This window comes from Aythya ferina (assembly GCF_964211825.1).
Source record: "Aythya ferina genome assembly, chromosome: 3".
NCBI classification, from domain to species: domain Eukaryota; kingdom Metazoa; phylum Chordata; class Aves; order Anseriformes; family Anatidae; genus Aythya; species Aythya ferina.
Window position 1 is genome coordinate 56,019,589 of NC_140298.1, and position 12,594 is coordinate 56,032,182.

The following is a 12,594-nucleotide window of genomic DNA, read 5'->3' on the forward strand; positions in this document are numbered from 1 at the left end:
CAGACATCTCAGGACATTGCTTAGCAGCAGCACGACGCCTTCCAGGATTTTCAGTGCCACCCCAAGCACTTCTAACCCTGAAGATTTGCAAAATTTGGCAGGGTAAGGCCCTGAACAATCTGATCTACCTTTGAATTTGTTCCTGCTTAGGCAAGGGGCTTACACTAGAGACCTCCAGAGTCTCTTTCAGTCTGGATTGCTTTATGATTCTGCAATGCCTGCTTGACACTTGCACTGTGTTCCTGCAGCCTCCTATCTTCTTGTCCCACCACCCCGCTGTTAGCCATGCAGTTCACACGACTCCCGTTCCTGCACTGACTGCCAGCTGCCCGTTAACTGATTATGAAACCATTCCTTCCTCTTTTCCCTCGCCTCCCACACTTTGCCTTTGCTTGTGGTAGTTTTTATTTATCTGCTTATACATTTATTTTCTACATGGCTCTGTTACTACACAGCTTCTTCCCCCGTGCCTTGCAGGCTTCCTGTGAAGAGCTCTCTGCTACTCGGAGTCCTCATCTGTGACTGTCCATGGGGTGTTGTATTGCAGCACAGATCCCTGCCATAGTAACATAACTGAGATAACGTAAATAGCTTTTCGTCAGTGACTTACGTTTGAACCAAAGATTTCTGAAACAAAGGCCATGGGTATTTCACATACTCAGCAAAGTTATCAAAGCTTAATATCGCTACCCACACAGATTAAGAAGGAGCTATGACTATGACAGTAACACTTAATTGCTGTTATGTTTCACTTTGTTTTGTTTTGTTTTATTTTGTTTTATTTCACAGAATCTGCAAACATATTCTCGTCGCTTGCCATGACGGGGAGTACAGCGGGGGCACCAAGCGACACTCACTCCCCTATTTCCTACCACACTACATCTTCGCCGCGTCCAAATCCCACGCCGCTTGGTGTGCGGGGAAAACAACACAGAACAAAACAAAATAAATAAATAAATAAAAAACCACCTCGGCGTGTGCGGAGAGCGTTTTCGGCTGCCCTTCAGGCCCCGCCGTGCGCTCCAGCAGGCTCCCACCCCGGGGCACTGCGGATCAGGCTCAGCCACCGCCACAAGCTCACCCCGCCACCTCCCACCCCCTCGGCAGCTCGCCCACAGACGGAGGACCCACAGCGCCGCCCGGCGCTTCAGCTCCGCACTGCCCAAAACCCGCCCTAAAAGCCCGAAATTCGAGCCATTTCCGCGGCCCTCCCTCGGCTCTGAGGCCGCTAGGGGCGGCTCGGGGCCGTTGCCTTGGAGACGGTTGCGGCGGGGCGAGGCCCGAGGCAGGCGGCTGCCCGCCATGCTGCCCGCCCCGCGCCGGGGGGCTGCGGCCCCGGCCGCCGTCCCCTACTGCTACTGCAGCCCGCCCCGCGCCCTGCCCGCCCGCACCAAGTACCGGCCGCCGCCCGAGGCCGCCCCGCAGTGAGTGCCAGCGGGCTGCTCGGCCCCTGCCCGCGGGGAGCCGAGGTTTGTCGGCATCTCGGAGCCCCCCCCGGCTCCGAGGGGTTGCGCCTCTGTAACCGCGGGTGTGGTGGTGTTGTCCTTGCTGCAGGGAGAAGGAGCCCGTCCGCTATGCCAACCTCATGTACGACCCGAGGGTGGTGCGCGGCAACACGTACGCCCTGCAGGTCATCCCCGCGGTATGGTTTTGGTTTTTTAATGTAGGTCATACGAGCTAAAAGCTACTGCTTCTGTAGCATCACTTCTCGGGAAACTTAAGTCTTGGGGTAAACTCAAAAGAGGGGACTGACCCCCTCTGCTCTGCCCTATGCTTTGATCATATAAGAATTTAAAGTAGTCTGGTTTTAAAAAGTGATTTTGTGGAAATAGCTTTGTGTTGTTCGGTAGCTGTTTCTTATGGTAAATTTCACATATGTTCTGTTTACAAAGCTCCAAAGGTGTTTTCCTTTCAGTTGGCAAACACAGTACTGAATTTAAAAGTGAGTATGGGCTTCTTTTCCTTCATCAGCAATAAAGATCTTTTATCTAACGAACAACTGGACTTAAGTCCATTTGACCTTCTTAAAGGGTCACCTAGATACTCTCAACTGAACAAGAACACAACATTTTAATATGCTTTATCTTGCAAAGTTCTGTATATAATATCCACTTCCAAATAGCAGTTGATTGTTCTTGGTGTGAGATGCTGTTAGTACGTGCCTATAGGTAGCCACCAGACCTTATTAGTTTCATGCCCTACAGTCTTAAAGGGAGCTGACACTGTAGGGTCAGTTACCATGAGAAGCAAATCTGAAATACTATGCTTCTTGTGTTAAAAGCAAACAACAATGTTCATTTACCAACAGAGAGAAATTAGTAATATTTCCAAGTACAAACTGTATGGTAACATATTTTTTACGTTCATCCCTGTCCAGTGTACCCATCTTGATCTGTTTGAGATTCAAAGGCAGAGAGAAGCACGGAGAAAAGCACTGGCTAGAAAGAGAGCAAAAGAGCAAGTGCAGCTAACACCTGAGCCTGTGGAAGGCAGAGAGCATGTTCACGTGCAGACAGGTAAAAGGACGGATTTTGTTTTCAGATCAAATTTTTAAAAAACTTGCTGATCTATATTCACTTACTAAGTGGATGATGCAATCAGTAGATTCACAGACAGCTAAGGTTCTCTAAGCCTCACCACTATAACCCCCCTATTTTTAGTACTATCTAATTATTTATAAACTTGGCTAAATAGAGTGACATTTTTGCAGAGGTTCTCTTTTTCAGTTCTCAGCGTACATTCATGAACAGTAGTCAGGATTGCTTCATTTATTCTTTTGTTTTTTACTGTCTTCAGAGATGTTTGGAATATGCCACAGGTAGAGGTGTGGGTTTTTTTTAATCATTATTTTTAATTTTTATTTTTCTAAAGAATGCAGTCATATCTAGGAATAAGATCACTATTGAAAGTTAATGGGGAAGGGGTAGGAGAAAGAGGATGGGCGGTGGCCCTAATTTAGAATAAGAGACTGCCCTATATGTGAGAAAATAATTTTATTTGTTGCAAAGCCAAAATATGGAGTAATCATGGGGTAAGTGTAATGCATTGCTATGTTCCTCTGAAAAGCATTTCAGATTGGGCTGACTTACAAATGGTCAAACAGCTGTGGCACGTGCTAATCAGATATGGCCTTTGGTTTGTGAATGTTCCCTGTCCCCCAGTGCCACTGAACCTCCTATACCACCTCTGATGTATGCAGCAGCTTTTCACCATTGAAAAATGCAGAAGAAAGCCATCTGGTGTGGGTATCTTGGTCTCTTATCCTTCCCATTGACTAATGCTGATAATCTTAAGTCCTCCACAGACCTCATTTTATGAACCAGGCTATTTATCTCTGTAGTAGAGGACAGGTATAATTCAAGTTACCTGCATGCTGTTACAGATGTAACACGTGGTTACCTCAAGGTCAGTGCTGGTGGGGCCAGAAGTAGACAATCATTCTTTAAACCCAACAGACACAGTGTTTTTCATACAGCGGAGAAAAATGTGGGGTTTTGTTTGTTTTTGTTTTTTTAATATTAATGGTTAGTAGATATATAATCATTGTCCCTGTTTGAAATTGCCATATCCCATTACATCTACCAAGAAATGTTTATTCTGCAAGGTGGGCTGAAATGGTCTAGACACTCCTCTGAAACCTGGTGATAGAAGTGTGTTTCTAGGATTCATTTCCAAGAAGCACAGGAGACATTACGAAGTACGTGTCCGTAGATGGCCTGTGCAGCAAACTGATCTATGCTTTAGGTCATTTTTTTTGTTTGGTTTGGTTTGTTTTTTTTTGCTTTATGGAAGACATTTTACTGCACTATTTGGATATAATTCACCCTGTACAGTAATAAGGAGTAGTTGAGACTTAAAATAAAAAAAGAATCCTATTTAGAGCATTCATTATGCTTTTATTTCTAGAGCTGTATTTGGAAGAGATTAGTGACCGGACAATAGAGGTTGATACGGAATGTCAAACAGATGCCTTTTTGGACAGACCACCCACTCCTTTCTTCATACCAGCCAAAACAGGAAGAGATGTGGCCACACAAATAGAAGAAGGAGAGGTATGAAGCAAAGTGGAGTCCACAGGTAGTGTCAAAACATGCCTCCTATATGAAACAAGTTTGAGGCAAAATTGACGCAAAATCAGGAGTGAAATTCTCCTCACAGAACATGCAAAAGAAACCATGCAAAACTAAGGACAGTGCTTCTCCATGTGCACTGGTTCTGATGCTTTCAGCTAGGAACTACAATGCTGAGAATGCTCTCCCCTGCAGAAATAGAGCAGAATAACCTGAGAGGGGATTGGAAGGACAGAAGGGAGCAGCAGTAGGGTGTAGGTGAGAGCTCTGCTTCTCCCTGGCAGTGCCCCGTGTGGCTGCAGTTTGGGGGGTGTGGTGTCTCACTCCAGCCCACTCATCACTTAATCCTGGGTGGCATTCACGCTTCCTGCCTTAGCTGACACTGGGCCCCCAGCTGCACTTCTCGGCACCCCCTTCAGCACAAGTGCTTTGTTCATGCTCCTTTGCTCCTTGCTGAGGTGTTGCGAGGGATTGTGCTCAGGGGTCATTTATCTCTGTCCCGCTGCCCCCCATCCCCAGCTGTTTGACTTTGACATTGAAGTCGAGCCGATCCTGGAAGTGCTGGTTGGGAAGACCATGGAGCAAGCTTTGCTGGAAGTCATGGAGGAAGAAGAGCTGGCCCAGCTGTGGGCACACCAGCGTGCCTATGCGGAACTGCGCAATGCCGAGCTGGCGGAGGTGCAGCGCCTGGAGGAGCAGGACAGGCGATACAGGGAGGAGAAGGTAAGGCTTATGAGGAGCAAACCAGGCCTGCCTGGGTGCCCATCAGGCAAGAGGAAAACACTTCCAGTACTGAAAGACAAGCTGTGAAGTAAGCTGGATGAATATGAAAGGGTATTGTCAAGCTGCACTGTTTGCTTTCATGCGCCAGCACTACCATGCTGTTCTGTTCCTTTGGAGCAGTCATACTCGAGCAACCTGGCGTACTCAGACACCTGATCAGGAGGCCAAACCTGACAACGTTTTCCTCTGTACCTGGTGCAGCTGTTACTCAAGACTTTCTTACGATAACTGCTAAATGGATAGTCAGAATGCTTGAAAATAAGAGGCACCTCCTAGACTTTCACTTTTCACATACCTCTCAAGATCTCCAAATGCAAAACTGCATTAGTAGTATCTAGCAAGTAGGAATAAACAGCAATGGCAAGTCTTCAACAGCTTTATATATTGGGGTTCTGAATATTTTCCTGGACCAATCTAAGTTTTAATTTTTTCCTATGACAAATAGGATATAAAATAGAAAAGGTGAAAAGTTTAGGAAATCACCCAACCTCAGCTCATTCCTAGACCAACATTCAGCTCTATCTGCAATAACAAAGTAATGAGTTGAAATCAGTGCATGATACAGTATCAGAGAAAGATTTCATTTAGGCCACAAGGCCCTTATTTTACAGACTTGACAAAATTTAAAAAGGTACACCAAAGGAATCCTCTAGTCCTTGTGGTACTCCATAGATTGAGTACAGGCTTGCTTTCTGTTGCAGGAAGCACGGCCGAAAGCACGACAGACACCAGCAGAGTCAGATCATGCTCCATTTTATTGCCCGAATAGCCTAACTTTTATACTGAACTTAACAGGGGCGGACAGTGTTTCACACAAGATTTTTGGTCAAAAGCACTCAGACAAACAACTACAAGAAAACAACCCCACCTGCAAGAAAACAACCCCCTTGTGATTAGCAGTCATATAGACCTTGTCCTTGAAGCCAGCTACTGGTAACAATATTTTTCTGAATTCCTCAACTGTGCGGTGTGGGAACACTGTCATGGGAACTTCTCATAGTTGCCCTGGTAGCTTGGTTTGCTCAGCTACAGCAAGTCATGGGATTTTTGCTGTTTCAAAAAATCCCTCAACAGCTTTCAAGCACTCTTTTTTTTATGAGGAGTTTTTGTGAAAGTAGGAGGCCACAAATACTGGCCTTTAGCTTAGAAGTCTTAAGTATTGGTACTCTTGTTTATCTTTACTATTTATGAGTTTCACACTGTGATCATTCTTCAAAATCTGGATCAAAGGAGTAGCAGCTAAAGGGCTGAAAGTTTTACATGCCATACTGTCTTGACAGGAACGTCGCAAACTCCAGCACATGCAAATGCTACAGAAACAGAAAGAGACAACAGAAAAAATTGCAGCTTGGGCGTTTGCTAAACGCTACTTGACTGATCTCATTCCTTCAGTCTTCAGCAATCTTCGTGAGAGTGGGTTTTTCTATGATCCTATAGAAAGAGGTTTGTCTTTTTTTTTATTATTATGTGAAGTGAGTAATATGAAAGTCAAAACAGCCTTAGAATACAGTTTATTGTCCTATTATTTAGAATAATATAATAAGATTTCATTCATTTACATTTGTGGCTGCACAGATGTTTCTTTTTAAAAAACTCTGAGTTTGAAAACTATTATTGTTCACCTGTACAAGTTATCAAGAATAAGCAAGAGCTGACAGTTTTGCTTTAATGAGAAGAGGTGCTTTTGATTTGAGAGAAATAAATGGGTGGTTAGGATTGGTAGAGAAAGAAAGAATTGTATTAAATGCATTTTGATAGGTCAGACAAAGGACAGACATCATTCTGAATCTTCGTTAATGATTATCAAAGCAAAGGAAAAATAGTCAATAAGAATTAGGCTCTGAAAATAATTTTGGAGTTGTACCTCTGTGACTTCCAAGCTTTTAGAGTAAGCAGCATTTCTTATGGGCTACCGTGCTGCGTCCCACTTCCCCAGTCCCTGCACAGATGCCCAGACCACAGCTTGGGAACGGAGCCATGGAGCAAATGCAGAAATGAGTGTATTCTTCAAGCAGGACAGGGTTTGGGACCACTGCATACAAAGAGTGTGACTGGGGGAAGCAAGAGCTCCTTAGTCAGAGGGAACAAACGTTTTCAGCAGACCAGAAGCCAGATGTACTTGGAAAACAGAGCAGGAAATGTTATTCTCCTGACTTGTTCAGGATAGTTATTTTCATCTGACTGGAACATTACTGTGCTGCTCGTTTGTGCTTGCCGTTCGAGGGTGCCAGGCCCCTTTGAAAATCAATGGAGGTGAGAAGACTCTGGTTCAGGTCCGTAATAAGGAGGAACCTCAGTAAAGGAGGGAGGAGATAAGACACCCAGTAATGCCTGAGAGGGTTTCATCTGGCTCTTGCAAAGCAAGTGCTTTCTGGCAAGGATGTGCATCCCTTAACAATCACAGCAAATGAAAAACAGCCTTGAGATCCTGTTGTTCATCCTTAATAAACAGATACTTTTTCTTGCTTTCCTCCTGCCAAATTCATACAGATATTGAGACAGAATTCCTTCCATGGCTGATGACAGAAGTGGAAGAAACACTAGAGAAGAAGGTTCTGGGAAGGATGATGCTTGACTGTAAGTTACCAAATCCTGGAATATAGTCTGGGCTGCTTGTTTGTAGTTGTTTTTTCCCCAGTCAGAACAAATATGACATTTACAGGGTCACTGTGGACTAAAGAAGGAATTAGGAAGAACTTCAGCGGCCAAGTGTGTTATTTTGTTTGTTTGTTTTGTTGTTCTTGTTTTTATTCTCTATTTAAATATGTTTTTAAAGTAGGGAAAACCACTGTGGCGGCCATCTGGATAATTGATTCTCAGCTGAAATACTGGAAGTGTCAGACATGCTGCACTACTGGCTTTATACTGTTAGAGATGTGTTGCTGCTGGAAGACACAACACCTCTGGCAGAATAAGAATAGTTAAAGCATGCCAATTCTTTTCTCTGCTATAAAAACTTGTTTTTCATGTGTGTTACACAGCCATCGTTGCTGTGTTGCTTTCTGTGTGATGCCTGATTTTGCCAATGGGACCAGAAAAGCCCACCCTTTCTAGAGCCACATGTATAACATGAAAGTCTGTTAGTGCATTTGTGTGAACTCCCTGAGCTACAGAGTAATGTGCTACTCCTTTCATCCAAAATGAAAGAAGAGAAGGATAATTTTGGCCATGACTGACAGAGAAGTTAGGTGACTGACACTTCTCATCAAAACGAGGGCTTACTTCTTCAGCAGTCAATAATCATGTCCTTGCTTTTGAAATAGATTTAAAATATCACTCTCTGCTGTCTTTCAGTCTAATTCAAGCTAAGTATGCAGGTTTGTCTATTGGTCAGTCTTCAGAGGCTGCTTTGAATACCTGGATAATATAAATTCTGTCTTGTGTAGAAGCACAAAATTATGATGAGTTTGTGTCCACCTTGGTGGCCCTAGGTCAAACCACTTCTTATACTTGCATTGTCTTTATTCTTGTGGTTTTACCTCTGGCTGTGATTTTGGGTTTAAATTACAATCGTGTTCATTTCCTCTGGGTTAATTTTCAGTTTAACCAGGACCCTGAATTTCCTTTGTTGAGGTCCAGTTTGGATAATCACATCTGGCCTGTTAGTATTTTATCCTATGATACATGTGCTTATATGTTTACTCAAGGATTCTTAAAGCAGCTCTTCAGAAGGGAGGGAATTTTCTCTCCTGTTAAGTAAGAAGTATTGTATGTGACCACTAAATAAACATCCCAAGGAAAATGTTGCTCCAGAATGCAGTCTTGATGAGAACATCCATCATATTCCTGTTAAATCTTTGTTTAATTTTTACTGCCAGTAACCCTGGTCTTGCACCAGTTCTTAGAAGTACAGAGCAGTTGGAGCAGGCTAATAAGTAATACCAGCAGCCCCTGTTTTGCTACTTATCCTTTGTGTATCCTGGCTTATACCCAATCACGCATTGTTGAATAAACATTAACTCTGCAAAAGGAACTGTGGATTGCCTTCTCAAACAAGTTTTGTAGAGGCAGACAGCCGCAGCTGAGATTGTGGCTTCTTCTCCATCTTATGCAAAAGCGTAGGAGAAATCTCTAAGGATACATTTTTAACCTATTTGAATGTAGAAGCTACTTAAATGGTTTGTTTATCTTATCACCATCCAATTAAAAAAAAAAAAAAAAAAAGAACTACAAGGGAAGCACCCACAGTCTAAGGTGGCTGTGTTTGCCTTCTGATGACCATTCCTTCTTTTACTTGCGAAACTCAACCCAAGAATTAACAATGGAATTCCTTTTGGCACCTGTACATTGTCTTCTATATTAACACCTTCTTCCTTCATTGTTGGCCTTGTTATTTGCCATATTTAAATTATGTATTACAAAGTGAGTGTTGAGCTATTGTTGTGTTCATTGATTTGGAAGACATATAATGTTTAAAAAAAAAAAACTACAAGGGCTAAGTATCAAAAATAATAAAGAGCAGATGTTTTACAGCTGCTTTTCAGAAAGAGAAAATCTTTCTGATGACTCCCACAGTTCCAGTATTACGCTGTGCCAAAAACATCACACTGTACGCAACCTGGCTGGTCCCCTTTCCTGGCAGGGTGACCTGCTTGAGAAGTGACCAGACAACAGTGAGGAAATGAACAAGGCAATCCACGTGAGCCATTTCAAATCACTGCTTTCAATGCAAACTGCTCATTTGGTTTCAATTAGGCTACAGCTACAGGGAAGATTTTTCTTATTCAAGTATTCTTTAGTTTTAGTGTTATTTCTTTTCTTTTTTTCCTTTTCCTGCATAAGAATTCATATGTCAGTAACATATAAATAATTTCAAATTACAGGTTTTTTACACTGTGTTCGTTAATGGTATTTTTCTCTGTTTCAGCCTTGATTCGTACAGTGGTTGAAAAACGCTTGGATGCATTTAGCCAGGAACCTCTGTCTGGTCAGACCGAGGCCTCTGCTGAAGAGCCTGGGCCCATAGATGCAGCCCCGCAGGAGGCTGATGAGATAGAAGCTGCTGACCTGCCGGTCACAGCAAGTGAAGAGAACGACCAACCTGTTGCTGAGGAACAGCTTTCACGTCGCATCTCTTTCCAGTTAGAGGAACACGATCAAGCAGAAACAGAGGACCTGGAAACTGAGTAACAAGGAGGCAAGTCATCGTCCTACCTATTTACAAGTGTCGTGCTGCTCATCCATTCTGAAGGATGAGCTTAAGCCACAGTAGAGCATGAAAGGATGTTTTCCAAATATTGGCCTTGCTGATTTCAATCTGAAAGAATCAAGGGAGGTTACTAGAGTAATGAGTGGCAGTGAAATACTATCCTCTTCTACACAATCCAACGCATCAAAAAACTGGGACATCTACAATTGAAAACTAATGCTGTCCCGCAACCCATGCAAGGACATGAGAAGAGTATTGAGAGCATCCTAGCAGCCTCTGCGAGTGCTTTGATAATATTTTCAGAACAGATGTCCTTATTTTGCTTACTTTGAAATGTAACTACAAAATATTACATTTTGTAACATGTTCTACAATGTGTAGAAATGTTCTGCAAAACTTAAATTTTCTTTCCACTCATGTTATTCTCTCTTCCCCTGACCAACTTCTATGGGCATCTCAGCAGGCGGTAGGGCAAAGGCAGCTCTTCCTGAAGGTCTTCAAGTTCAAAGTTCTGCCACTGGGCACTTGTGTCAGTGCAAAATCCCCTTCAGCCTCCTCCTGACGCCTGCAGCACTGGTGAGGGGCTGGAGCCTCGCGCTAAGCCCAGCCTCAGATTTCCTTCTAACCACCCTTCCATGCTGCTCCTCCACAGTGGTACCAGACACAACTGACAGAAGGCACCTGCACTGCCACACATCCCTGGCTGCTCCCCAGGCAGCTTTACAAGTGGGGCATTCCTGTTCATCAATGTGCATCAGTGCTGCAATGCCATTTACTCTTTCTTTCCAGCACTTCTCCCAAACCAAAGCCTTTTAAGTTGCACCTCAGAGCACGAGAGAGGTGGTGGAAGGTGAAACACTGGCTGATGGCATTCTCCTGGTGAACAAGGAGATCTGAAGTTCTGTACTTTGGGTTAGAAACACAAAGAGGGGAAGCCTGCCAGTCTGCACTCGCTGTGCCTGGAGCTTTTGTGACCGAGTCCCCATGTGGACATGAGTAGGGGAGGCACCAGCTCCTGCAAGCTGCTGTTCCCAATTCCTGTGTGCTGCAGGGGGCCCACCAGACACAGCTGAATGCCAGAAGGAACCTTGTGCCTGGTTTCTGAGGGGGCTGTGAAGAGGACCCAGAAGCACCTGCCCTTCTGGGGAGAGTAACTCTGGTTTTAGAGCAGCTGTTATCATCCTCGTCCATGTTCAGGGTCCTGCAGCCTCCTGGTGCTGCAGTTTGTACCAAAGGCACTTGCTGAGGGTGTGCACCGCCTGTGTACTGCCACCAGGGCTGGGGTTTGGGCTTTCTGGGTCACCCTGCAGCACTTCAGTTTCACAGACACCACGGGGTGAGGGTGGGTGCATGCACATGTGTGTGCCCTCCCGTTTGTGTGCTGCCTGCTGTGTGAAGCTCTGGAGATTGTATCAGAGGGCTGGGAGGTGTGATCAGTTGATCCCTTGGCAAGGGTCCCAAAGAGAGATGATGAGATATTTGTGAGAGAGTAAGTTGTCATTAATAAGGTGTCATTACTGTATTCCTTTTCTCAGACATGTTAGGCATTCATTGCCATTCACTCAGATGCCATTTCTTGAGAACAACCAACAGTCTGGTGGCAGGATGAGACGCTTTGTTCACCAGCCTCTATTCTTGGATGTTAACACCTGCTCTTTTTAACTTCACTTCTTTTTTATTTTTTTAATTGAAAAGCAATGCCTTTCATGTTGGATATCTCTACATGTGTTTGTACTCACCCAGAATTCACACGTGAGTGAAAACTGTGACAGTTACTGTCATTCCCACAACTAACCCGTCTCTTGTCTCTCTCATCTCTTTCAACCCCTTCTTTCATCTTTGAACTCCCTTACCTCACTCATCCTCCACAGGTACCTCCATTCTGCCTACCAAGAGGCTGTAATTGCTGGTTGGCTTTCGTGCTGAGGGGGATGAGGAAAAGAGGAGACATCGCCAATGAGAACCGAGAACACATGAGCCTTGTAGCTGACTTATACGCATTCTTTATCAAACACCAGGAGCTGAATCATGCAAAAATCCTTGAGCAAGATTATCTCCTCTCTATTGCATTCAGGCTGCTGCAGAGGCTCTATCCTTCTGTTGTATTTGTGCAGACCTAGTTTAGACAGAAATAACTTAGCCAGCATGGCCTTGAAAGAAAGTTGAGAATACTTTTTTTTCTGTTTTTATAGACTTCCCTTTTCTTACAGGTTTTTAGAACCGTACTGCAACGTGCTCTATATATGTCTTTGTTCTGATTTTAATGTATCTGTACTATTTAGGCATACTATCCTGGAGAGGAAATTGATGGTGTCATTTACTATTTATTGCCTGTTTCTTCGTTTGGAGGAAAGGAAAGAGGGGCAAAGGCTAGGTGATGAATTCTGCCTTGAATTGTAAAGGCTGGAAGGGAACTTTGGGGCGCTGAGAATTTAAAAACCTTCACACAAAGTGAATGTGAGGGGGGTTGGACCAATAACAGCCTTACCACAGAATGAGGAGGGCTATTTGAAGGTGGGAAGAAGCTCCAGTTCTAGAATGGAGCTTTACTTTTGGTGTTTACATTAAAATCAAACACAGTAGATACAGTCA

General features: G+C 44.0%; 1 protein-coding gene across 3 annotated transcripts; it reads left to right on the top strand.

Annotated features, from left to right (window-relative positions):
• Positions 1 to 1,253: 1,253 nt before the first annotated feature.
• RSPH3 (radial spoke head 3) lies at positions 1,254 to 12,325 on the top strand. 3 transcript variants are annotated; one of them, XM_084514517.1, is made up of 9 exons: positions 1,254 to 1,424; positions 1,555 to 1,642; positions 2,378 to 2,516; positions 3,907 to 4,052; positions 4,590 to 4,793; positions 6,134 to 6,296; positions 7,344 to 7,430; positions 9,721 to 9,990; positions 11,874 to 12,325. In XM_084514517.1, exons 1-8 carry the CDS (start codon positions 1,303 to 1,305, stop codon positions 9,981 to 9,983), a joined length of 1,212 nt encoding a protein of 403 aa, XP_084370643.1. In that variant the 5' UTR covers positions 1,254 to 1,302; the 3' UTR covers positions 9,984 to 9,990; positions 11,874 to 12,325. The 3 variants fall into 3 exon arrangements, with proteins under 3 accessions (XP_084370643.1, XP_084370642.1, XP_084370644.1); XM_084514518.1 differs by lacking the exon at positions 11,874 to 12,325 and having other exon boundaries at positions 1,272 to 1,307; positions 1,365 to 1,424; positions 9,721 to 10,088; XM_084514516.1 differs by lacking the exon at positions 11,874 to 12,325 and having other exon boundaries at positions 9,721 to 10,088.
• The last annotated feature ends 269 nt before the right edge of the window (positions 12,326 to 12,594 follow it).